Source organism: Phyllostomus hastatus, unplaced genomic scaffold, assembly GCF_019186645.2.
Source record: "Phyllostomus hastatus isolate PE091 unplaced genomic scaffold, TTU_PhHast_1.1 phas_contig_16, whole genome shotgun sequence".
Lineage (NCBI taxonomy): Eukaryota > Metazoa > Chordata > Mammalia > Chiroptera > Phyllostomidae > Phyllostomus > Phyllostomus hastatus.
The window spans coordinates 14289022-14315873 of record NW_025333643.1 but is presented as its reverse complement, the minus strand read 5'-3'; the positions used below and the strand labels follow the sequence as shown (position 1 = coordinate 14315873).

General features: G+C 35.8%; 1 protein-coding gene across 1 annotated transcript in view; it reads left to right on the top strand.

Annotated features, from left to right (window-relative positions):
* Positions 1-26852, top strand: part of DNAH12 (dynein axonemal heavy chain 12) — a 263016-nt gene that overhangs the window by 166849 nt on the left and 69315 nt on the right. The window contains exons 43-54 of the mRNA XM_045831904.1: positions 3378-3539; positions 6677-6871; positions 12780-12913; positions 14852-15014; positions 15727-15807; positions 16171-16347; positions 18654-18785; positions 21593-21682; positions 22317-22457; positions 24569-24810; positions 25808-25955; positions 26483-26628. Coding sequence (XP_045687860.1) covers positions 3378-3539; positions 6677-6871; positions 12780-12913; positions 14852-15014; positions 15727-15807; positions 16171-16347; positions 18654-18785; positions 21593-21682; positions 22317-22457; positions 24569-24810; positions 25808-25955; positions 26483-26628 — 1811 coding nt within the window. The remainder of the gene's footprint in view (positions 1-3377; positions 3540-6676; positions 6872-12779; positions 12914-14851; positions 15015-15726; positions 15808-16170; positions 16348-18653; positions 18786-21592; positions 21683-22316; positions 22458-24568; positions 24811-25807; positions 25956-26482; positions 26629-26852) is intronic.

Sequence of the window (26852 nt, the reverse complement as noted above, 5' to 3'; positions counted from 1 at the left end):
TATTGTGTATGTATGTATGTATTTTTGTATCTTATGTAATCTTTATTGTATTTTTTCCATTACCCTTTAGTCCCCTACACACCCCTATTTAAATATGACTTTTAAATATAGTAATGCTTATGGCAGTAAGTTAAATCTGTTTATTATATTGTACTTCTCTTTTATAAGAATAATTATAAAAAGTAACACTATAAAATAATTATAAAACTCACATGATTAGATAAAATACTTCTTTAAAATCTAGCTTGCCTAGTTTTGATAATAGAAAATTATTTCTAAAACCTCAACAGCCTGCATATTGGAAGATGGCTTTAGTAAAAAAAGATATAGTTTGTATAATATTAAAATTCATCAGTTATTTAAATAATATAGTTTATTTAAAATATATTATTTTTAAATAAAGATAAAGTTTTTTAATATTTTTATTTTTTAAATATATTCTATTGATTATGCTATTACAGTTATCCCATTTCCCCCTTCACTCCCCTCCACCCTGTACACCCTCTCCCACCCACATTCACCTCCCTTTAGTTCATGTCCATGTGTTATACTTATGAGTTCTTTAGCTCCTACAGTTCCCATACTATTCTTACCCTCCCCCTATCTATTTTCAACCTACATTCTATGCTACTTATTCTCTGTACCTTTTCCCCCTCTCTCCTCCTCCCACTCCCCTGTTGCTAACCCTCCATGTGATCTCCATTTCTGTGGTTCTGTTTCTGTTCTACTTGTTTGCTTAGTTTGTTTTTGTTTTTGTTTTAGGTGTGGTTGTTAATACTTGTGAGTTTGCTGTCATTTTACTAAACATATTTTTTATCTTCTTTTTCTCAGATAAGTCCCTTTAACATTTCATATAATAAGGGCTTTGTGATGATGAACTCCTTTAACTTGACCTTATCTGAGAAGCACTTTATCTGCCCTTCCATTCTAAATGAAATCTTTGCTGGATAGAGCAATCTTGGATGTAGGTCCTTGCCTCTCATGACTTGGAATACTTCTTTCTAGCCCCTTCTTGCCTGCAAGGTCTCTTTTGAGAAATCAGCTGAGAGTCTTATGGGCACTCCTTTGTAGGTTACTGTCCCCTTATCTCTTGCTGTTTCTAGGATTCTCTCCTTCATTTTTACCTTGGCTAATGTAATGATGATGTGCCTTGGTGTGTTTCTTCTTGGGTCCAACTTCTTTGGGGCTCTCTGTGCTTCCTGGATTTCTTTGAAGTCTATTACCTTTGCAAGATTGGGGAAGTTCTCCTTTATTATTTGTTCAAATAACTTTTCCACTTGTTGCTCTTCCTCTTCTCCTTCTGGTACCCCTATAATTCGGATGTTGGAACATTTAAAGATGTCCTGGAGGCTCCTAAGCTTCTCCTCATTTTTTTGAATTCTTATTTCTTCATGTTTTCCTGCTTGGTTGTTTTTTGCTTCCTTCTGGTTCACTGTATTGTTTTGAGACCCAGTTTCCTTCATATCACTATTGGCTCTCTGTGCATCTTCCTTCATCTCTTTTATGGTAACCTGCATTTTTTCATCTAATTTGCACCCAAAATCAACCAGTTCTGTGAGCTTCCTGATAACCAGTGTTTTGAACTGTGCATCTGATAGATTGGCTATTTCTTAGATGCTCAAAAGGATGAGTCCTGGGGGACTGATCTGTTCTTCTGTTCGAGACATGTCACTCTCTGTCTCTCCTTTTTTTTTTTTTTTCCCCAGTCTGGTCGCTCTTGTTACGGTGAGGGTTGGAGCCTTAGGTGTTTACCTGGGCTGGGCACCCCAGTTGCTAGATTGTGACGTTGTTTGTGGGGACGGGTGCGGGGGCGGGATGGAACAATGGTGGTAGTTCCATTCTCCTGGGATCACAGTCCCTTCTCTGGGATCCTGGGTTGCACGCTCTGCCCTCGTCCACAGTCGCTGCTTCACTGGGTCCACCAGCCGCTGCTTGCGTACTCAGGGTCCACCGCTGCGCTCTTGCGAGCCCCGGATGGCTTACACGTCAAGTTCTCGCCGAGTTCTCCCTGATCACGGTGCAGACCTGTGCCTGCCCGGCTCTGCCCCTCCTACTGGTCTGGATGAACAGGTCTACTTCAACTTCTTGGCTGTCCGACTTCCATTCAGATAAATTCTCTATCAGTTCTGGGTGTTATTCTAGCTCTAAATTGTTGTTCTAATCTTGGTTGTGCATGGAGGTACGGTGTGTCCACCTATGCCTCCATCTTGCCGGAAGAGGGGAGATAAAGGTTTATTTAAAAAATTATTTTCAGAAGTAATGGTGCTATTTTCACTTGAAATACATCCAGTGGTATGCTGGCAAATGTTTAAAAACCAGCTCTCCAGGAGATTAAAGGGGAACCTCTCATTTGTAACATTTGCAAATTTCTGTGGTATCAAAATCCCCACTGTGGATGATTTAAGCTATCAACCTGACATCACTGAAAACAGAGTTGTAAAGAGTTACATGTTTGAACATTGAACATGTAACTCTTTGAGTTACATGGTGAACAGGTGTTCAAACATGTTTTTTTTTTTGCATAAATGCAGTCAAACATGGTTTTTTATTGTATAAATACAGTGAATTTAAATAACCTCCATAGCATAGATAATAGTAAACATAATAAAATAGGAATGTGTTTATAACCTTTGTTCTGAATATAATTTACTTAATTATAAGTTTATATAATTTAATTTTTAATGCTGGCTGACTTTATCAATCTGTTCACAAGTTCCTGAAATTTTAACAATCAGTTCTACCACCTTATAAGTCATCTCCAGCATACCACTGAGCTCATATCTTTGTATTAGTTGGGAACCTTTGGTTGCAATTGATGAATAAAACAAAACAAAAAGCTCACTTTAGCATAAGCAAAAGACAGAGTTATTGTCTTTCCTGACTTCAGAGTCCAGAAGTAGATAGGCTTTTGGCATGGCTGAATTTATGGGCTCAATTCAAATCCTCAGTAATTACTCTGTCTCCTATTCGCTTCCATTTGGCTTCTTTCACCAGCAGATTCATTCCATGTGGCAACACAGTTTTCCCCTAGTACTAAATTACTGACCTTTATATTCTCCATCTCAGAACAACAGATATTCTTTCTGTTTTCAAGTCCCTCTTAGTCCTTGAAGTAACACTGTAATTGGGCCCACTTAAATCATATACACTCCTCTGAATCAATGACTATGTCTAGGGGCTCAGGAAACTCTGACCAGTTGGGTGTTTCCCACCAAGGGATGAGCAAAATGGAGGCCCTGATTGACAACCCCACCAGAAGTGGGGAGAGGTAGTACTCTAAAATTCAGAAGTTCTTGTCAGAAAAGGGAGAAAGGGAGGAAAAGCAAAAGTAACAAGTGTATATCATAATCTGATTTAAGTACATTTTTTATTTTAAGGCTCTATTAAGGAATGTGGGCGTGAGGGGCCAGAAGACAGTCTTTCTAATAACAGACACTCAGATTAAAGAGGAAGCTTTTCTAGAGGATATCGACAGTGTGCTCAATACTGGAGAAGTACCTAACATTTTTGCAGCAGATGAAAAACAAGAAGTGATGGAGGTAAACACTTTCTAGGGAGTGCCTTTCCCAGAACAGAAATGTTCTTGAAAACTTTTCACTTCTCTTCAGGATAAGTATAGTTTGTGCAGAGGATTTTGGTAATTAAAATTTTATTTTTATTTTTTGGTACATTTTAGAAACTTTATTTTTTATCTTTTTTATTGTTGTTCAAGTACTATTGTCTCCATTTCTCCCCCACCACTGCCCCCTCCCCACCCATCCCCACCTCCCACCCTCAATCCTACCCACCTTTGGCTTCATCCATGGGTCCCTTATACATGTTCCTTTACAACCTTTTCCCTTCTTTCTTCCACTACCCCCCTCTCCTCTCCCCTCTGGTTACTGTGTTTGTTCTTTATTTCAGTGTCTCTGGTTATATTTTGCTTGCTTGTTTGTTTTAAGTTTATTATTTTAATACATCTTTTTGGTGAATTTTAAATTGCTTCTATAATTATGAGACAGAATTTTATTTTATAATTCTTTTTTTCATAATGATGGCAGTTTCATCAGTTTTATTTAGCATGTTTTATGAGTGATTAGAAATTTTAAATAGTGTCCTAGGGTTACAGTGATATGAGAAAATATAACTTTAAAACACTACTTGATTACCTTTTCTAGTTTACCACTGATTAAAATTCTTCAAAACCCTTAATAAAACTACTTGTCTTAACAATTCTGACATATCCAAGTATAATGCTTTATGATTAAATGGACAAAAAACACAATTTCAAGCACCACTACTTCATATGTCCTGCCCTTCGACTGCCATTTCTAAGATCTTCTTTCATAAGATCTCTGCTAGTAATTTCCCCTTTCTCTTTACCACTATTGCTTTTACCCACAGAATATATATATTATGCACACTTGGATGCTTCATTCTAGCCTCCAGTGATAACATCTGGAGTAAAATGGATTTGCCCTAGTAAAGGTTGTTGTGAGGTCTGAGGATCAAATGAAATAAAGCACTTACGGAGTGTCAAACACATAAAAAGCTCTCAATAAATGGTACGTTACCAGTTTGTAGCCTGGGTGGGGAAGAAGAAAAGAAAAAAAACTATCCCAAGGTTCTAATTTTATCTGGGCAATGCCAAGGATGCCAAGGATGGCCAGGGCTGCTGAAGAATGGTGATTCTCATAACTCATAGGATAAACGCATCCCCCATACTCCTACTCAAGGAAGGGAGTGGGATTACTTTTGGGGAGTAGGATTTCCTAAGCTTTGCTACCTTTCCTACTCATTTTAGCTATTGTTTATCTTTTCCTCCTGTCACTTTGATACAAAACTTGCTTCAGTACTGTGTAATGGCATGATCTAACAGTGGCCTTAAAAACTTCTTTTCTTCATGTCCCACCCAAAGGAACACCCTATCAATTTATGCACAAGGAAATAGCTATCATCACAACTCAGGGGTACTGAAATGCATCCCTGTTTCTGCTTGCTTTATACTGTTTTTTAAAAAAATATATAAAAGGTAATATGAAAGAAGTTCCATTATTTTCTTTTCACATTATACCTCATCCTCTGCATCCCACTTTGAAGACCAAGTCTTGGACTTTCCTTATTTCACCCCTCTGACAATGATTTTACTTTAAACCTCATTCCTAATAACTGACCTGTATAACTTGGCTCTGGCCCTGCCTAGCAGGTACCTCTTAAAGACTCAGCACACATGTCTGACTTCATCAGAGTTCCAGCCTCAGACCTACATTTCCAGACAACTTTTTCTACTGTGCCATTTGCACTCCTTGCAGAATTATGTTATTGCAATGCTTTTCTCAATGTAGCAGTGACTTATTTACCACATTTACTGCAGGTAGACCTCTTGAATGTAATTTAGTATACTGACACTAACCATAGTAATCATAATTTGAGAATCACCATCATAATGCATATACTGTGTTGATACACAGTTTTCCATGGAGATAATTATCACATAAAGCAGAGCATATCTATAGTAGAGAGTTCTTTTAGAAATAAATTCATTGTAGTAACAATAGAAATTATATGATCATTGTGACCACTCTCTATATCACAAAAAGATTTTTAACCTGTCTATGAGACACTTTATTGACTATGAAACCTTTTGTGCTCTGAACAAGGAAAAATGTAGGATATAAACAGAAAGCTAACAGTTACTTACCTATGTGGCAGTAACCATTGTCAGTGTTCACATGTCATAACTCATTTGGTCCTTCAATGGCCCTCTGATGTAGGTACTCTTTTCCCCATTTAAAAAATGAGGAAACTAAGTTACAAAGCGGAACTTCCCCCGAGGTCACATAGGTAATAAACTGAAAGCTGAGATTTAAATTCAAGAAGTTTGGCCCTGGAGCCATTATACCTAACCTCATATAAAATGCCATTCTCATATAAATATATACAAGGAAAATTAAAAGTGAGCAATAATCTCCTTGCCAGAGAACTCGATTGACATTTTTAAATACAACTATTATATAGTTAGAGAATTCAAACAGCATATGTCCAAAGTGAAAAAAAGAATGAACCAAGAAAGTGAAAAAAAAGAACCAATAAAAACGTCCAAAATATTAAATGAAAGCCTCCCTCTCAAACTGTCCCTTAAGTCCATCTTACCAAAAGTAACCAGTACTGAGTTCTTTGTGATTGTTTCTATTAAAAAGTGTGTGTGTGCTTACTTGTACATGAACACTGATATATTTTTTAATTTAACAGAGAGAATAATATATATACTGTTGCACAATTTGTTTTTTTTTCTTTTCACTTATTTTATCTTTCTGATCTTGCCATGGCACTTACATTGATACATCTCATTATTTTTAACAGTTGTATAAAATCACAATATATGGATGTTTTATAATGTTTTTAACTGGAAGGTTTTTTCCTCTTAAAACAATGTTGAGTGCATTTTGGTGACCTTTTGTACATATCTTTATAAGTAAAGTTCTTGGCAGACATTTGTTTTTAAATTATAAAGTTATGGAGTTGGGAGAAGTCCTCTAAGTACAAACTATGTCAAAGCTATTCTATTGATATGAAAACAAAAATGTAAAAATATTTTCAAGGCAAATAATAAAACTTCTTAATATTCCAATATCTACTAATCTCATCAGCTTATCTATTTTTACTCACCTGGTTTTTATTTTCTGATATTCTCTAGGGTGTCCGCCCTGTAGCTCAGGCTGGCAGTAAACATGATGAACTCAGTCCCTTAGCACTGTTTGCTTTCTTTGTGAATCGCTGCAAAGATAATCTTCATGTGGTAGTGGCCTTTAGCCCCATTGGAAATGCCTTTCGAAATCGTTTGAGACAGTTTCCATCCCTCATCAATTGCTGTACCATTGACTGGTTTCAGGTTTGTAATTTTTTTTGTGGGGACAACTAAATCTTTTGAAATTTTACTGAAATCTTAGTCAAGCTTCGTTAATACAGATATTCAGCAAGTGTTTCTTGATCACTTACTGTAGTGAAAGGCATTGTGCTTGGCACTGGGAACTGATACGACCACCATAAGGAGCTCACACTCAAGACTGGAAGACAGAAAATGCAGTAAGCAAAAATGAACAGTAAAAAAACCATAACTTTGGTGTGCAAAAGATGTGCTTAAGACTGTAATTCTCTGACATATGATAATGACTTAATTGCATATAGGAGGGGTATATTAGGAACCAATAGGATGTATTATGTGTATATGTACATACACATAGTATGTAAAGGTATATGTGTACTTGTGTATGATATATGATAAGGAATTGGCTCACTTGATTAGGGAGACTGACAAGTTCCAAGGCCGTCAGGTGGCAAGCCAGAGACCCAGAAGAACTGTAGTTCTAGTCTGAAGGCCAGCAGGCTTGAGACCAGTAAGGGTTGATGTTCCAGCTCCAGTCTAAAGGCAGGAAATATTGATGTTCCAGACTGAAGACAGTCAGGCAGAAGGAATTCCCCCTTCTTCAAGGGAATTTGGTTTTACATTAAAGATGATGCTTGATGATTAACATGTATTTAGCTAATCCTCAAGTTAGAAAACAAAAACAAAACAATTGGAGGCTGTATGGTGAATGATTCGGAGTGGAGCAAAACAAGAGACGTGAAGACCAACTGGGCAGCAATTTCAGTCATGCCAGCCCTGAATATTGAGGGCCACCACCTCACTTAATCTTAAGGCAAAATATCACTGCCTGTATAAGACCATTGAGTATTTATGATTTTGAGAAGAGTAGGGCATGGTGCCTTCTATTTCATTGTTTTATGTCCAAAAATAATGTGGACTATTAACTGACCCTGGATAGTTTCTTTTAAAAATAAGTTTCTGATCCTAACTTATTCTCTTTTACCTATTTGTCAATTGCATGTTTGAAAAACTAATTCTGCCCTTTTGAGGACATATATTTCTGCTAGTGGATGTTTTAGTGTTCATATAATAATAAAAGCTGTATGAAACAATTTTGTTTTATACAGGCCATATCTTAATACTGCTTCCATTAAGCAGCCCAAAAGCAAAACCAGCCAAACAAAGAAAGCCTACCTAACCATAAGTTTTTCTTTTTGTGAAATCTTATCAATATAGTTCTACTACTTTTGGGTATCATTTTTATAACCCTGAGACTTTCTGTTCTATTATAAGTGATTCTTACTTGTTGGGAAAACTTGTAAAAAGAAGGAACTGGGAGTTGCAAATAGATAAGGGAGATTAAGTGGTAAACAGAGCAGAGTAAAGATTTTCCCATGAAGAGGTGAAGTTGATGGCATTGCTTGGGGCCTGGTTTATGAAATTCAGGAAGGGAGTGTAAACCACTGTGTGTCTCATGATCAGGAAAGCATTGACTTTTTGGATAGATACCTAGTCTCCACAGTAGGGTGTACACTTACCAGGAATGCCAAAACAATTCACAGAATAAGAGAAGGAATTATTGGAATATTCATTTTTGTATGAAATACTTTATATGGATTAAAATTGACACCCTAACTCAATTTGTTTGGGAAATCACCTTTTATATAGCTTTATTCCTCATTGGTCTAAATCAGTATTGGTGCTCTCAATATTACCATTAATTGGTTTATACATGAGCCTATTCATGATCTATTCCTTGCCAATGGGTCCTAAATTAAAGTCTGCTTTGGGGAAGTACTTTTATTTTATTATTATTTTTTTACTATACAAAGTGTTACATGGTAGGAAAAAGGGCTTTGTCTGTCCTTCAGTCTTATTGCTTGAGGATGTAATGTCCATTGCTGCAGCATTCAGCTTGTCACTATGATGGGACAAGCCCAAGGATTAAATAAATAGCACTGAGAATGGTGGAACAAAAAGACAGAAAAAAACTGGATACTCAATGGTATGGTTGAACTTCTAAATTAAACAACTCTGGAAATACTCTACTTCTAAACTTCTTATTGTACGTGATAATATATCTCCTTTGTTTAAAAACACAGTAAGACTGATTTCTGTCACTATAACCATAAACATTCTAATTGCTACCCATAGTATGATTAGCAGGATAATTAAAAACAAAGTACCCAGGACACAATGATAAATTTTTGTAATGTTTTCAATGATGTATAAGTCATATGACATTTATTCTAACCTTTCACAAAAATTCACTGATCTTAATAATAAATCTTTAGAAGCCTCTATTAAGGTTTTAAAAATCTATTAGTACAATAACACCACATGAATACAGGGTGGGCAAAAGTAGGTTTACAGTTGCCCATATGGAAGAATACATAATGCAAGAATAAGTTCTGCCCTGGCCACATGGCCCAGTTGGTTGGAGCATCATCCCATGCACCAAAAGTTTGCAGGTTCAATCCCTAGCCAGTGAACCATATAGGGAGTCCTAGGTGAGGAGGGTTCTAATCAAAGTGAACAGCAAGTTCAAAGGCTCAGAGGCAGGAGTACACTTGGCATATTCCAGGAAAAGTAAAGGAACCATTTCACTGAGGCAGGAAAGACTGGAGAAACAGCAAATTCATGGGGAAGAAAATCAAAAGTTCAGCTTTGGATATAACAGTTAGGAATTGTGATGGGCTACTTATAGCAGAAACCCAAACTAAACACATAGGAGTTTTTCCTCTGATATGGAAAAAAAATCTAAAGGTTAAGCTGACTGGGGCTTTTGAGCTTAACAAAGCCATAAGAATCCCAAGCTCTTTCTGCTTTACTATCCTTAGTATGTGGTTTCCATCCTCAAAGTCATCTTATGGTATAAGGTGGATGTTGGATGTTTTACATCTTGTGTTCCAGGCAAGAAGTAGAATAATGGAAAATACAGCAAAAGGGATACATGCCACCTCAATGTAACCCTCTAAAGAACTTTCTTAAAATCCCCACCCAACAACTACATATATGTTTATCCACTCTGAGTTGCAAGGCAGTCTAGGAAGTTTACTCTTTTAGCTTGGCATATTACTATCTCCTGGGTTGGCCAAAAAGTTTTAGTTTTTTCCATATGATATCAATGTGCATTTAAAAAAATACTTATCAAAATTTGTGATTGGGGGCAGCAGCCATTTTAATATTGAAGAGAGAAGAAAATATGCAACCTTTTCAGCATATGATCCTTTATTATTTCAAGAAAAGTAAAAATGAGACTTCCAGTCAAGATGGAGGTCTAGGTAGATACACTTTGCCTCCTTGCACAACCGAAAGGACAACAACAAATTTAAAAACAAAAAATAACCAGAACTGCAAGAAAATCTAACTGTATGGAAGTCTGAAAACCAAGGAATTAAAGAAGAAATATCCTTCCAGACCAGTAGGAGGGGGAGAGACAGGCAGCCAGGGCGAAGAGGACTCGTGGCAAGGCTGTGGCTGAAGGACCAGGGAAGGTGAGGCAGTGGCTGGCAAACCAGGCAAGGAGGTGGCTGGCAGACTGGGTGGTCCCACGTTGGTGTGTGGGTAAACTGGGAGCAACAACTGGGGAGCGAGACAGACTGTGCAACCCAGGGTTCCAATGCAGGGAAATAAACCCTCAAAACCTCTGGCTTTAAAAATCTGTGGGGGTAGCAGCAGCAGGAGAAACTCCAAGCCTTACATGAGAGTTTGTTGGAAAGACCTATAAGGTCCTAGGACATACACAAACCCACCAACCTGGCAGTAAGCACCAGAAGGGCTCAGGTTGCTTGTGGGTGATGAAGGAAGTGACTAAAAGCCAGCCAAGAGCTGAGCAAGCTGCATTGTTCCCTCTCTGACCCCTCCCCCCAAATACAGCACCACAACGCAGCAACCTGGGTTGCCCTGCCCTGGTGAATATCTAAGGTTCTACCCCTTACTACGGAACATGCTCTCCAAGACAAAAAACATATGGCCCAAACAAAAGAACAGATCAAAGCTCCAGAAAAAATACAACTAAGCAATGAAGAGATAGCCAGCCTATCAGATGCAGAGTTCAGTAATCACAATGCTCACAGATATGGTTGAGTATGGTCGCAAAACAGAGGAAAAAGTGAAAGCTATGCAAAGTGAAATAAAGGAACCAACGTTTATTGTCGGGAACCTATACAGGGAACCAACAATGATGGGAAGGAAACTAGGACTCAAATCAACAATTTGGAGCAGAAGGAAGAAATAAGCATTCAACCAGAATGGAATAAAGAAACAAGAATTCAAAAAAATGAGGAGAGGCTTAGGAACCTCTGAGACAACTTTAAACATTCCAATATCCAAATCATAGGGGTGTGAGAAGGAGAAGAGGAAGAACAAGAAATGGAAAACTTACTTGAAAAAATAGTGAAGGAGAACTTACCTAATCTGGAAAAGGAAATTGATTTCCAGGAAGTCCAGGAAGTGCAGAAAGTCCTGAAGAAGTTGGATCCAAGGAAGCACACACCAAGGCACATCATAATTATATTACCCAAGATTAAATATAAGGAAAGAATCTTAAAAGCAACAAGAGAAAAGGAGACAGTTACCTACATAAGATTATCAGCTGATTTCTCAAAAGAAACCTTGCTGGCAAGAAGGGGCTGGAAAGAAGTATTCCAAGTCATGAAAGGCAAGGACCTATATCCAAGATTACTCTATCCAGCAAAGCTATCATTTAGAGTGGAAAGGCAGATAAAGTGCTTCCCAAATAAGGTAAAGTTCAAGGAATTCATCATTACCAAGCCCTATTATATGAAAATTTAAAGGGGCTTATCTAAGAAAAAGAAGGAAATAAAAAACATGAACAGTAAAATGACAACAAACTCACAACTATCAACAACCAAACTTAAAAACAAAAACAAAATGAACTAAGCAAACAACTAGAACAGGAACAGATTCACAGAAATGGAGATCATATGGAAGGTTATTATCAGGGAGGAGGAGGGAGGATAATGGGGGAAAAAGTACAGGATATAAGGAGCATAAGTGGTAGGTACAAAATAGACAGGGGGAGGTTAAGAATAATATGGGAACTAGAGAAGCCAAAGAACTTGTATGTATGACCCATGGACATGAACTAAGGAGGGGGAATGATGGTGGGAAGAGGGGTGCAGGGTGGAGAAGGATAAAGAGGAGAAAAAAATGGGAAAACTGTAGTAGCATAATCAAAAAAATACATTTAAAAAGAGGTAAAAATGCAACTGAAATGCAAAAAAAAAAGATTTGTGCAGTATATGGAAAAAGTGCTATGACTGACTGAATGTGTCAAAAGTGGTTTACAGATTTTCTTGATACTATGGACATTTTGGCCAAACAGTTCTTTGCTGTGGGGCTGTGTTATGCACTAGAAGATGTTTAGCCACACCCCTGGTCACTACCCACTAGGAGCCAATGGGGCCAATAGCAGGAGATAGCTAAAATACTCAAAATATCCAAATCAATAAAGTTATTGGTGAAAATGAAAATATGTCTTTTATTTTATGGAAAAAACTAAACAGACTTTTTGACCAACCCAATAGAATATAATTGGAGTCAGGAAAAGGGGCTGATACATATTAGGTGGGCAACCAGTGGCCTCTGCCACTGTTATGATAATAAATTCAGGATGCCTATATACCCAAGTGGAAGTGTTAGGAAAGCCATGAAGTATACTTTTATTTGTAAACTATCATTGGCCTTTTCTTTACATTGTCTTATCTTTCATTTTAGTATATGAACATATTTATTAGGTCTTTCATAGATTTACTTGTGACCTCAGTCCCCCTCATTCTGTTTTCCCCATTAAGGTTTAATTATCTCAATCCCAAATTCTTCTTATGTAGGAAGACACTTAACTTACATAGTTGTAGTAAAACTGTTCATCTTAAATTTCATAAGTCTTTCTTTTTCTTATTTTTAGCCATGGCCTGAAGATGCCCTTGAGCTTGTAGCTGTGAAATTCTTAGAAACACTGGAGCTTACTGAGGTTGAACGACAAGCGATAGTTCCAATCTGCAAACACTTTCACACTTCTGTCATGAATCTTTCAGAAAGGTTAATATTAATAAATATTTTAATTACAATAATGCCTTATATTTTGAAGCATTTCTTTCTGTATAATAAATATTTTAATTACAATAATGCCTTATATTTTGAAGCATCTATTTCTGCATAAGCCCAAAATTTTAATAGGGTTTCTATGTTTTCTAGATCTCACAGATCATTTAATTAGTTAAGGCCTCTAGCTTGCAAGTAATAGAAACCTAGTTGATCTACCATTAATAGAAAGGGGAAGTTTATTACAAAGATACAGAGATGTCTCACAAAGCTTAAGGGAAATAATATGAGGGGGGACCCAAACAACAATCTATTTACAAAAAAGTGTGTATTTATTCTTATATATTTAAACTTCAGTCACCTTCAAAGTACTCTCCATGATGCAATACACCTATCAAGACTTTTTTCCACTGCTCAAAACAGTTTTTGAACTCCTTAATTTTAATGCCTTTTAGTGTTCTGCTGTTTTTTCATTTCACCTCTTTCACATCAGCAAAATGTTTCCCTTTAAGGACTTTTTTCATCTGGGGAAATGAGAGAAAGTCAGGTGGAGAGAAATCAGGTATATAGGGAAGGCAGGGCATGGGGATCATGCTATTTTTTGGTCAAAAACTGTTGAACACTAGCATGGTGAGGGTAGGTCTGCTCATAAATCACCACCCATCGTGAAATGGGTGAACAAGTCTTCAAAAAAAATTCACTAAAGCCATGTAGCCTCACAACAATGCCTGCTGGTACACTGATATAGATGGGTTCCTAGAATACTAACCCAGGGGGAAAGCCTGTACCACAGGGGGCCTGCCCTCAAGAAGATAATTCCATTTGTTTTGGGGGGGGGGTTCCCCCCTTGTACCACTGGATCGTGTAAGTGACCGGAAGCAGGAGTTAGAAAGCCATTCTAAAATCAGAAATGCATTTTCTCGGTTTCTCATTCCTAATTCTATCTGGGCATCTACTTTCTTCTTTCTCTTTGCAGACTGAATTTTCTACTTCCCAGTGCATATGGAGGAAACTGGCTGTCTTTTGATTCTCAAGTTTACTTCTTGCAATTCCAGCTTTAGGCAGAGACTGATTGGCTGTTTCCAACTCCCTGTTCCAAATTTGTTCCAAAATGTGATTAGTCTACTTTGTGTCTATTGTCCAACCCCAGTCAGATCAGCTACAGTTAGGGTGGCAAGTTTCATAGAACAAACATTGTTGCTGGAGCACTGGGTGGAAATTCTCAGATTAGGCGAGCTGATTGGTGGGGCTGTGGATACTTCAAAAGTAGCCATTTTACCTCTGTTAATCTCTGAGATGTTAATTTCAAAAGTGCATAGACCCAGTGCTCATATCACTATTTAATATAGTATTTTGCCTATCCATAGCTAGAGTAATATAGCCAGCTAGCATGGTTGGCTTGGACAGTTGCACCAATAAATGGGACCTAGTCTCTATACTTGCCATGAAATATTGCTTCCATTGTTTCCATATGTATGTGTAGTAGTTTCATACTTCTGGCCATACCCATTCAGCTGACATGTGACACACTTGTGCAAAGAATGTTGACTTATTCTTACTATCCTGTCTACAATCCCCTTTTCTCCTACACTTGCCTAGCTTACACAATATCTTGGGTCCCTTACAGGGTTAGATCTTCCTGGCCTATGAAACATGTAAAAAGGTCTATATCTTTCTTCCTGTAGTTCACCGTTGATACACATTTTTATTGATTTGTCCTTTTTAAATACATCATTGTTATTTGATATTTTGCAAATGAGAAATGGGATATGGTGTTATGTGTAGAATTCTAGAACTCTATGGAGTTCAAGTACTCAGCGGCCTCTAAATAAAATTAACCTTTATTCTTGAATGCTTGTTGTTAATGTTATGTCGAATTTACCCCTTATTTTGTGAAGCCTATTACTTATAAGATATGTTATCTGCCTCTCTTAGGTTCTTGCAAGAGTTAGGACGACATAACTATGTTACTGCTACTTCTTATCTTGAACTTATTGCCTCATTTCGACAGCTTTTGACTAAGAAGCGTCAAACTGTTATGGGAGCAAAACAACGATACTTGAATGGGCTTGACAAACTAGCTTTTGCTGAGTCTCAGGTAAATTTGATGAGCTGCTCAAACCTATGATATATAATAGGAATTGTAAGAAATAATAACAACAGTATATTATGTGCTGGGAACTGTGTTATATATATCACATGCATTCCTTCAATTATTCCTTATAACAACTCCATGAGGTAGAAACATTTATGCTCTTTATTTTACAGATGAGTAAAGTGAGTTTTAGAGAAGTTAACTAAGTTTCCTAGACCACACAGACTCAAGTACATCTTGTTTTATTCTTAATTTTTTGGAATTTGGAGAGAATATAATAAGTCTGGGTTGACTCTTCATTTTAATAGCTGGTAAAATGTAAGATTGGAGTTTTAAAAAGTGAGTCAAGTGCTACTAATGCTTATTAGCATTAGTTCAATATAAGCAACTGAGATTTGGGTGGTTCACATGCATTGTATACCATGCACATAATATAGCAGGGATACCCCAAGTTGCCACCTACTTTCTATCTGCATTTCTTCCATGGCAACTGCATCCTCCTACTGCCCTGTCATAAACTCAAGGAAGAAAGGAAGACAAAGTATTTTGTGAAGAAACTAGGCACACTCTCATGATTTTATCCTGTAATGACTGGAAGAAAAAGTTAAGATTTTCTGATCCTAATACCTTATGATACTTTTAAGTTTCACTTTTCTGTGCTTGGCTTCTGTAGCTATTGTAGCTATGAAAATTTAATGATAAACTGTATGTTTAGGTTGGTGAAATGAAAATGGAGCTTGTTCAGTTACAGCCCAAATTGGAGGAAGCTAAAATTGAAAATGCACATATGATGCAGGTAAAGTGTCCTGAATGTTTGTTTCAGTTGATGTCAGAAGACAATTGAAATATGTAAAATTAGCTTTGAAAATAAACCTTACTTTTTTGCTACTAGATTTTAGAACTTTACCCTTCTCTATTGATTAGCTATCTCTTTGGGTCCTGTGTGGTTTCTTTTATTTTTGAAGGGAGAAGGGAAACCCATGACCAAATTAGGTTACATGTATTTACATTTCTCCTCTTTTTATCTTGGGCTGATTCACCCTTCAAAATGATATGTTGGATTCCCTAATTTTTAAACATTCTTTTGTCTCTAAGAGTGAGAAAATAATAGGATGTTTGTGGAACTGTCTTTATTTTTTTCTTTCTTTATTTTCTTTAGGTTATTGAGATAGAGTCTGTACAAGTAGAAGCAAAAAGAAAGTTTGTGAAATTAGATGAAGAGGTAGCCAGTGGAAAGGCTGAAGAAGCCCAGCTACTGAAAAATGAGTGTGAAAGTGACTTAGCTGAGGCAATTCCAGCCTTGGAAGCAGCTTTGTCTGCACTGGATACACTAAAGGCAAGTGTTTCATTTAGCTATATTGAATTTCACCAACAAAGTAAAATTGTATACAGGTACTTGATTAAATAGGTATAATTCTATTTCAGTGGGTGATATTATGTTGTTTGTCTAGTCAAATGAAACTTGACTCCTAATACTTCTTCTTGGATGTATTATCTTATTTTTTGCTTTTCATATATTATTTATAATTTTCATTTAGGATATTCCAATGAAAATGGAACAAACAGTCTCCAAGAGAACAAAGTAGTGCTGTACATGGACCAGAAGGCATATGTTAAACAGAGTGTGTAGCCACTGTTCTGCAGCCCCCTAAACATGCATGTACAGAAATACTTAAAGATCATTTCCAATACAGATGTGGGTGCCACCTGTCTGGATTACACTGTGTTGTATATGAATTTATATAGGGTCTTTAGGCAAGACCAGAACAACCTCATCAAACAGAGCAGGAAAGACAGCTTCTGTTGACTAGGGACACCCAGTGTAGTATGGTGGTTCAGGATATTCAGACCCTATTCTTTGCCTTCTTTCCTAATCAGTGCCCTAACTTTCATGTAAGAGACCAGACAAGATGGTGAGTTCAACGTATGGGTAAATCAGCATCTCACAGGATCAAATTGTATCTGACTTGCAGTTACATCAACCCTGTAGTTATAAGACATGAGATTATTTTAGGGCATTTATAGAAACTTCTTAGTGCTCTCACTATGCTGTGAGTCAGGAATTTAAAACCCTGAGCTTATTATTTTCTCCCTGTCTGCCATTTGGCACATTTAAACACCACACTTTACCCAAGGTCTTCATTCTCTCCTATAGGGACATTTATCACAGCAGCCAATCATTCTGGCAAAACCTTGTTTTTAATAAACATTCCATTCTATATGATCTTGAGCATTATTCTAAGTAACTGTTTTATCACTGTGTACCACAGACTTTCAGTATTCCATTGTCTGAAACACACAGGATTCTTGATGCCTTCAAACCCCACCAGTTAGTGAATCAAATCAACATTATGTTCTCCTTTCTTTGCAAGTCTGTTGCTTGCATCATTCTTAGTATCAAATAATATATGTGATATGACTTAGGTTTCAGTTACAGAGAAGAGAATTGGCTCTGTTTAGTATAAGCAGACAGGACTCTTTTAAAAATATATTTTATGGATTATGCTATTACAGTTGTCCTTCTTTTTCCCCTTTATTCCCCTCTGCCCTGTACCCCCCACCCCACCAGCATCCCCCCAACTTAGTTCATGTCTGTGAGTTGTGCATGTAAGTTCTTTGGCTTCTCTATCTCCCATGCTATTCTTAGCTTCCCCGTCTATTTTGGACCTACTATTTATGCTTCTTATACCCTGTACCTTTTCCCATTCCCCTCCTTCCCCCTCCCCACTGATAACCCTCCATGTGATCTCAGTTTTTGTGAATCTGTTCCTGTTCTAGTTGTAGGGAATTTTACAAATAGATTACAGAATTGTTGGAAGAGCTGAAGAAATGGATCGTAGGCTGACCTGCCAGGAATGACTCACACAACCAAATTGCAGAAATAATTTACCAAAGGAATGATCCCTCTGAAGCTCACAGAGCCTCCCCACAGAGCTACACCGTCTCTACTATAGTACATATCAGCAAAACAGATGCCTCACACTCTTCAGTTTGATGTGCCACTTACTCAGTTTGAATCTAGGATCATTCAAGTGATGTGATGGTGGATCCTAATGACCTTCCACAACTCTAGCTGCATGGGAAACTAAAGTATATAGTTGTTAGCTTTCTAGCAATTCCAAGGGAGGTGAGAAGGATGTTAGAGCAGAATAAGTAATTGAATCTATTGTGTCTGTCAGAACAATATATACCTTTAAAAAATAAGTTTGAAATTGGAACCTACCTCTTCTTTCATTTTGGTGGTGGGGTAAAGTTAATATTACATATAAGAAAATATAGAATTCAGCCTGTCTAAATTAGGGTTTTTAGCATGAGTTCCATGTATGAGCTTGGTATGTGATTACAAGGAACTTTTGCGTTTATGTGCAAAGATATATCTTCTGAAGGATTTATAGCTCTTATAATATTCTCATAAGGATCTATGATCTTCCAGATTTTGAGAACCATTGCTGTTAATCTGTGCTAAATTCTATACTGTTCATTCTTCCATAGCCATGCAAAGCCAAAAAAAATTACAATTTCAAGTCAAAATTGATACTTTTCTCCAATATTACTTTTATGCTACTTCTCCAATATTACTTTAAAAATTTCATTATTTAGAAATAAACTATTTTTAAGATATCTTGCTTTCTTTTGATTTAGCCAGCTGACATTACAATTGTGAAATCAATGAAGAATCCTCCATCTGGTGTTAAACTAGTTATGGCTGCTGTATGTGTCATGAAAGATATCAAACCAGAAAAAATTTCTGATCCTTCAGGAACAGGAGGCAAGGTAATAACTAGACACAGGTTTAAATCATATTCATAAATATGCAGAATACTTACAGCAATTATCAAATGTCAATAGTACCCAGTCCAGGGAATTTATATTGTTTTCTAGATTAAGTAGGTTCAGAATAAATTATGGAAAACACTATGTTATTCTGGGCAAAGCAAAAGCAGTATAATATCAGAAAAAAATGTGAATCCAATTGATTCCATCTCCTTTTCTGTAAAGTTAATAATAATAATAATTAGTAGGATTCTCCACTATCATGGGGATAGGATTGAATGAACACTGAGATTTCTGTGTTTTTTCCAGCTAAGAATCTCAAGAATCTGATATACAGTTTCCAGCAGAAGTAATGCCAGCTTCTGCTGAGTGTGGTTGGTAGAGTAATAATATGGATGTAATACTTTATAGTTTTAATTTGAACATTTCACCTAAATTGTCATATGATATGCTTGATGTGATATTATTGTGTTATAGAATTACATGCTCATGCTTTTGTAATAACAGAGTTTGTAATAAAAAGGGGATGTAATTTGTGCTAGACGCTTATAACCACATTAGGAGTTGTTTCTGAACATTCAAAATTCTGCTGTAACAGTATAGTGAAATAATTAAAAGCATGTACTATGGAGCCAGAATGTCTTGTCAGAAATCCCAGCCTCATTGGCAATGTGACCTTGGGCAAAATGATTAATCTCTGTGAAATTCTGTAAAAAGAGGGTTACCATAGTACCTGCCTCATAAAGTTAATGTGAGGATTAAATTAGTTAATGCATATAAAGCTCTTATGTATAAAGCTTCACGAACAGTAAACTCACAATAAATGTTAGCTGCTATAGAAAATTATTATTCAAGGCTACAGCACTTAAAAAGGAAGGCATAGCTCCCATCCTAAAGTTAAAGACTTATTTTTTTATTCTTTTTTCTTTTTTTTGTTGCTGTATTCTTAAGTTGTCTATTTGAATACCAACATCAAAATGTTTAAGGTGCTATGATATTCTAAAATGTGCCAATATCTGGTAGGCAAAAACTCCTTCTTTGTTCCTAATTCATTTCTTGGTTCCTTCATGTGCATTTTCTCTGCTAGGTAAACTTTAGATCCATCCTTTAAAATTTCACCAGATATCATTTTGGGCATTTGATTGACAAAAAGAAAAGAAATCTTAGGCATAAATCTTTGTGACCTTGGATTAGGCAATGCTTTCTTAGGACAACAAAAGCATAAGCAACTGAAAAAATAGGTAAATAAAATTTCATCAGAATTACAAACTTGTACTTCAAAGGACACTATCAAGCAAATTTAAAAATAACTCACAAAATGAAAGAAAATATTTGCACACCATATATCTGATGAGTATAGTATCCAGAATATGTAAGTATCGATAACAATAAAACTCAGTAATGAAAAGGTGGATAACCCAACTAAAAATAGGTGAAAGGAAATGCTGAATAGACATACTATGATTTGAAAGAAGAGACTTGAAATTGTAAGGATGGTAATTCTCCAGAAATTTAATCTTTTTATTTTCTTATCTTCAACTGAGAACATGCTTATTGATTTTAGAGAGAGGAGAGAGGAAGGGAAGGAGAGAGAGAGAGAGAAACATTGATCTCTCACACGTGTCCCTATCCCTACCTGGGGTCAAACCTGCAATCTAAGTATGTATGTGCCTGTGACCTTTTGGTGTACAGGACAATGCTCCAGCCAACTGAGTCATACCAGTCAGGGCTAGACTTATTTTCCTTTCAGATTTTTACAATACCTGGGTTTGAATCCCTGAACTGGAAAATTGGGATTTTGTGTGTGTGTGTCATCCTATCCTTCTTCAAGATAATAAAGAAAATAAATAGGCTTTTACCTTACCAAGTTATTTTCATGTGCACATACACACTCACATTCACACTCACATACCATACACCTCTATCAGGCTTCTGGAAGTAGGAAAAAATGTTCAGCTAGTTGTTTAATATCTTTCACTAGCACAAGTAAGTACCATGCACTCTATCTTATAACTGGGAGAACAATGTATAATCTTTGTTTTTTTCTTCTTTATTTTACTTGGGATACCTAGGTAAATTGTTAATAAGAAAAATATTTGCTACCTGCCTTATTCCACTTGGACTTCTATAACAAAGTACATAGACTGGGTGGCTTATAAACAACAGAACTTTATTTCTCAAGATAATGGAGCCTGGGAAGTCCAAGATCAAGGCTCCAGTAGATTTGGAGTCTGTTTCCTGGTTTATAGATGACTTCTTTGCTGTGTCCTCACATGGTGGAAGAGAAAGGGAGCTCTCTTTGATTTTCCTCTATAAAGACACTAATCCCATTCATGAGCTAATCACCTCCCAAAGACCCAAATGCTATTACATTGGGGATTAGATTTCAATATATGAATTTAGGGGAACAGGAACAGAAACCTTCAATATATAGCGCTACCTTTCTGGTTTGAAAGAGTTAAAAATAAATAAAAATAAAAGTTGAAATAATAAACATATGAAATTATGATGGTGTTTATACTAGTTGATTACCTTATTTTCTAAAGAAAAATAATCATCATTTATCTTTCCATGTTTAATTTTTATAATAAGTTTAATATATAAGTTCATGTTCATATTTTAAATATTTGATATGTATAACATGCTTTTTGGGAGAGGGGTCTCTTTATTTCTAAGAAGATAAAACTTGATATTTTGAAAGTATATAGTTTCTCTGGAGAAAATATGTCTTAAACTTCAAGAAGAAAAATTTTATAGTGAGCATCTTTAATTGTACATTTAATAAGCTTGCAAAATTTTATTTACAGATATTAGATTACTGGGGACCTAGCAAAAAACTTCTGGGAGATATGAATTTCTTAAGAGATTTAAGAGAGTATGATAAGGACAACATTCCAGTGAGTTTCATTGGATTTTTTTTTGTATATGTAACTTTGTTAAGATGTGAAAAATCTTTAACGTTATGTAATGCTATATAAAATATAAGAAGATTTTCTATTTTGGATTAAAATAAATAAAAGAACATTCTACTTGTTAATGACTATTTTATGAATTTTCATACTGCATAGACCCATGCCTCTTTCAGACCTTTGATGGTCATTTAATAAATTACTGTTTTAGTGTATTATTGACACGAAAGAGTTCTCTAAGTATCTTATGATAGTTTATTAATAAATCTGATACACAGATTTATGTGAGATAAAGTATAATGCATTTTTCCCATTTGAACTTTTATTTTTTTATTAATGTTTAATTATCCTTTTCTCTTGTTTCCATGTTTTCTTAACCAGCATGTTTTTTAATGTTTTTAGAAGAAGCATTTTTCCTCAATATCTGTCATAATTTTGCATATTTTGCTCATAAACTACTTGTGTTTCTGCTTTATTTATGCTTGTTTTAAAATTATCTCATAGTACTGACTTGTTTTTAAAAACAACTTTTTATACAATGTTTTTACTATTTATGATTATTTTTTCATCTTATGATTGTGCAATTTGTTAAAATTTTAAGATCTTAATCTTTGTTGTGTAGGTGACTGTTATGCAGAAGATTCGTGGTGAATATTTAACAAACCCTGAGTTTGACCCCCCTAAGGTTGCTAAAGCTTCTTCTGCTGCTGAGGGTCTGTGTAAATGGATCATGGCTATGGAAGTATATGACAGAGTTGCAAAGGTATTTTGAGGATCAGCACATCTATTTTCTATTAAAATATTCCCAGAAATTAAAATCTTTGCATATATTTGATGGTTAAAACTTTCATAAAAGTGCTACAAGAAAGAATTTGTCCTGCTACCGCATAAACATCAGACATGGAGTACCTAGTAGTCAAAGAAAATACTTGCATATGACATAACCTGGTTGGGGCTCGTATGAGTGGTAGTGCTGGAGGAGCAGTGACTCAATGCAGTTGGCTCAAATGTCCTATATCCTGACCTATACCCATAGGGACACAGGGCAAAAGAGAATTAGAGTTGGATGAACGGTGGGCAGAAACAAAGAAAAATCTAGAACTTCAAGGGCAAAGTGGCAGATTAAACAATTGATTCAAAGAATTAGAATTAAGAAGATCCAAGTAGGGTTAAGAGGCAGAGCATGGGAAGATCCCCTAAAGCAATGGCTAGGTTGATAGGGAACCGGTTATCAAATATCCCCTGAGGTCAAATTCCTGGGACAACAGAGAATGGTTTAAGAGTATTTTGTAAATTTGGCTAGCAAAGGATCAGGAAAACACTGGCATTGTCCTTTGTAGCTTGCAAAATTCTATCTAGGATAGCAGGATATATAAATAAAAAGGCAGTGAAAATACATTGTAATGTGTTCAGAAAAACTTCATGGTATAGAATGAATGATCAGGCTTTAATGGTTGGGAAAATAGTCCTAGTAACATACATGTGCCTATAGAGAGCTAGGGACTTTGTTAGTTTCAGGGAAGTAGACCTGTATACACCTGTTAAAGAAATAAAATTAATTTTATCTTGGATGTCTCCTGACATCAGAAGTAGAAAGTAGAGCTTCCTGCTTTCTATTTCTTTAACATATTCCCCTTCAGGGTTCCATCTCACAGGAGAGAAAGTGGGCCATTCGGTGTCTGATACCTTGCCTCTCTCCTCCCTCTTTGCCTTCAGCTTCATTCCTGGCAGAAGATGTAGGTCTCCCTTCTTTCAAATGCACCTACTCTTTTTGGTCATCTGCTAAATTCTTTTTATCGATGGCTTATAGTACACTCAGTGATAAAGTTGAAACCCCCATTCTTTTTTTTTTTTAACAGTTTGCATTCAATAGCATCCTACACCAGTTTCAGATCTATAGCAAAGTGGAGGGGAAAACCATGCACTCTACGAGTGGTCACCGAGGGCTGTCCCAAGCACCCACCTGACCCCATACCCCATTATCTCAACATTATTGACTATATTCTCCATGCTGCAATCCACATGTCTGTGGATATTTTGCAACTACCTGTTTGTACTGCTTAATCCCTTCACCTTTTTCACCCAGCTTCCTGACCACCTCTCCTCTCTGACAGCTGTTGGTCTGTTTGTTCTCTGTATCTACCAGTCTGTTTCTATTTGGCTTGGCAAACCCCTTTATTGATATACTAATGAGTATAATAAAATTAGAATTTTAGGAAATCCTTTTTCTCTAAACAAAATGGGTCTTTTCAAGGTTTGCTGAGGATAATTTTGGTAGTGAAACTGAATATCAAGGCTTTCTTTTTCTTTGTATTTCTATCATAGTCTTAATCTCTCCCCAGCACCCCTACCCCTGCCTCCCCCCAAACAAGGCAAATGTATGCCTTGCATGATTGGGAAGAAGATCAAAGACTTGGAAATGCAAATAAAAAACCAAAACAAAAAAAAACAACAAACAACAACAAAAAAGCACATTCATGTATTTTAAACACTTATAAGTCTGCCACATATTTTTCTGTTTTTGGCAACAGTTCAATGGCAACTTATATTTAGAGACATTTTGGTATATATGGTACCATTTTTGCTACATAATGTGACATTGTTAGTCCAGAATAATTTATCTGTTTTATATATGACTGTGTGGTGGTTTAGAATGATTTCTATATTTTGCATAATATATAAATATTTTTTAATTTATATGTGTATAAATAATGTAAGATTTAAGGAAAATGTTCATTTTGTATAACTTGTTATTATACATAACTAGTGTGTGTATAATAATAAACATTTTAATCCATAATATCTATAAAGGATTATATTAGATATCAGTTTTATAGAATACACATCACAGCTGCATATATTGTTTCCAAATAGGTAGTAGCTCCAAAGAAAGCCCGCTTATCAGAAGCTCAGAAGTCCTTAGCTGAGACAATGGAGCTCTTGAATGAGAAGAGAGCAGAACTGGCAGAAGTTGAACATCATTTGGAAAGTTTAGAAAAAACATTTACTGAGAAAACTGAGGAAAAGGCTCGTTTAGAAGATCAGGTGGAACTCTGTGCGAAGAAACTTGAAAGAGCCTCACAACTAATTGGAGGGCTAGGTGGAGAAAAATCAAGGTCAGATTTCTGCTCATTTTAACAACATTTAAGAATGTCAGGCTTGAATATGTGACTTTCTTTGGATATTTATTATGATTACTGATTTTAAAATAGCTGGTTGAAAATGTGGGCACCTGGCCAGTCTTCTTCAAACCGAATATCATTGTCAAAGGATGTTTTTGGCAACTTACTTTTAAGTGTTTTTTTTTTTTTAAAGAGAGAACCAAGTAGGTGAAATGATCATTCTTAATCTAAATGATATGTGGGCAAGCATTGTACAATTCTTTCCAGTTTTACACATATGTTCAAAATTTTTCATAGTAAAATATTGGGAGACAGTAAAGTATGTCTCATTTTGTTGAAGTTTATTTCAAAGAAGATGCAACTGGTTTGATCTAACAAAGCCAGTTAGCTTTACTCTAATTATTTATCTGTATTGACCAACCAGCTATCTTATTGATTAATGACATTTGTTGAAGGAATAACACGGTAAAGTAATGTGCCTTTGACTTCTTAGTGCAGATTAGATAGTTTTGGAATGTAATTTTTATTGTACAGTTTTCATTAAATGGAAAATATCAACTCTAGCAATAGTGTATAGCTTCTATACAACTTAAATGTAATTTGGGGTAATAAATTGCAAACATTTCTGTTTTACAGACTAAAAATAAATACTGAACCAAACAGCAGGGCCACTAGACCAAATCATCCTCATGAAAATGATTAGACAAAATGTGGGTGGGCAGTGGGGGTGCATATCTAGTCCAAATCCTGCAAAAAAAAACCAAACCCTAATATTCTAATAATGAAAGGTTGATTGTCATTTATGTAACATACATATGTGTTAAAGCACATTAGAAATATAAGAGACCCAACCTCCTCATTTTATAGACAAGCAAGTGCTCAATATTTTGTGGCTTTTTGTTACAGAATTTGGACTAGAAACCCCTTGCCCTTTCAATTACTTGCATCATTCTCTATGGCAAGGCTATTTTGACTTTGGTTAATCTCACAGGTGGTCTCAAGCAGCAAATGACCTTCAGATAGTATATGAAAATTTGACTGGTGATGTCTTGGTATCAGCAGGAGTAATAGCCTACCTTGGTGCTTTCACTTCTGGCTTTCGACAAACATGTATAGAATATTGGAGCATGTTGTGCAAGGTAATGGTTTTATATTTCGTAAGTTTCTTTCTAGAACATTCAAAGTACAAGTTGGGGTATTGGGAGGGGGGACGATAATAATAAGTACAGAGAAGGGAAGAAATAACTGAAAATGTGAATTGTTTTTCCTTCTTGTTTGATCAGTAAAGTATTTCATAGTACAACTTTCTTTTTCTATTTTATTTTTTACTTTCTCAAATTTTTTTAATTTTTCAAATATAGTTGACATTCAATATTATGTTAGTTTCAGGTGTATAGCATTGCAGTTAGACATTTATGTAACTTACAAGGTGATCACCCCAATAAGTCTAGTACCCACTTGACATTATATGTAGTTTTTACAATATTATTAACACTATTTCCAATGCTATGCTTTTATTCATGTAATAGTTCAACTTTTAACTCAGTTTTTTCCTGTTCCTTAGAGTTATTAAATAATATCTAATAACAAATCAATATTTTAATTTTAAATATATTTCAATCAATAAGGTAAAAGAAAATATTAGATATTTGTTTATTTCTTACAGGAGAGAAAAATCCCATGTTCAGAGGAGTTCTCATTGAGTAAGACCCTAGGTGACCCAGTAAAAATTAGAGCTTGGAATATTGCTGGATTACCAAGAGATACTTTCTCCATAGATAATGGAGTGATTGTTAATAACTCCAGGCGTTGGTAAGTGACATAAAGTATATTTATTTTTCAATTATTGTATTTGAAAGTTTCTAAACATAGAGAAAAGTTTAAAGGATTTTAGAGTAAGCACCCAATAGCTACCTAGATCCTGGCTTCTTTTTAATATATTTTATTGATTATGTTATTACAATTGTCCGATTTTCCCCCCTTCACTCCCCTCCAGCCTGCCCCCTCCCACTCACATTCCCCCACCTTTAGTTCAT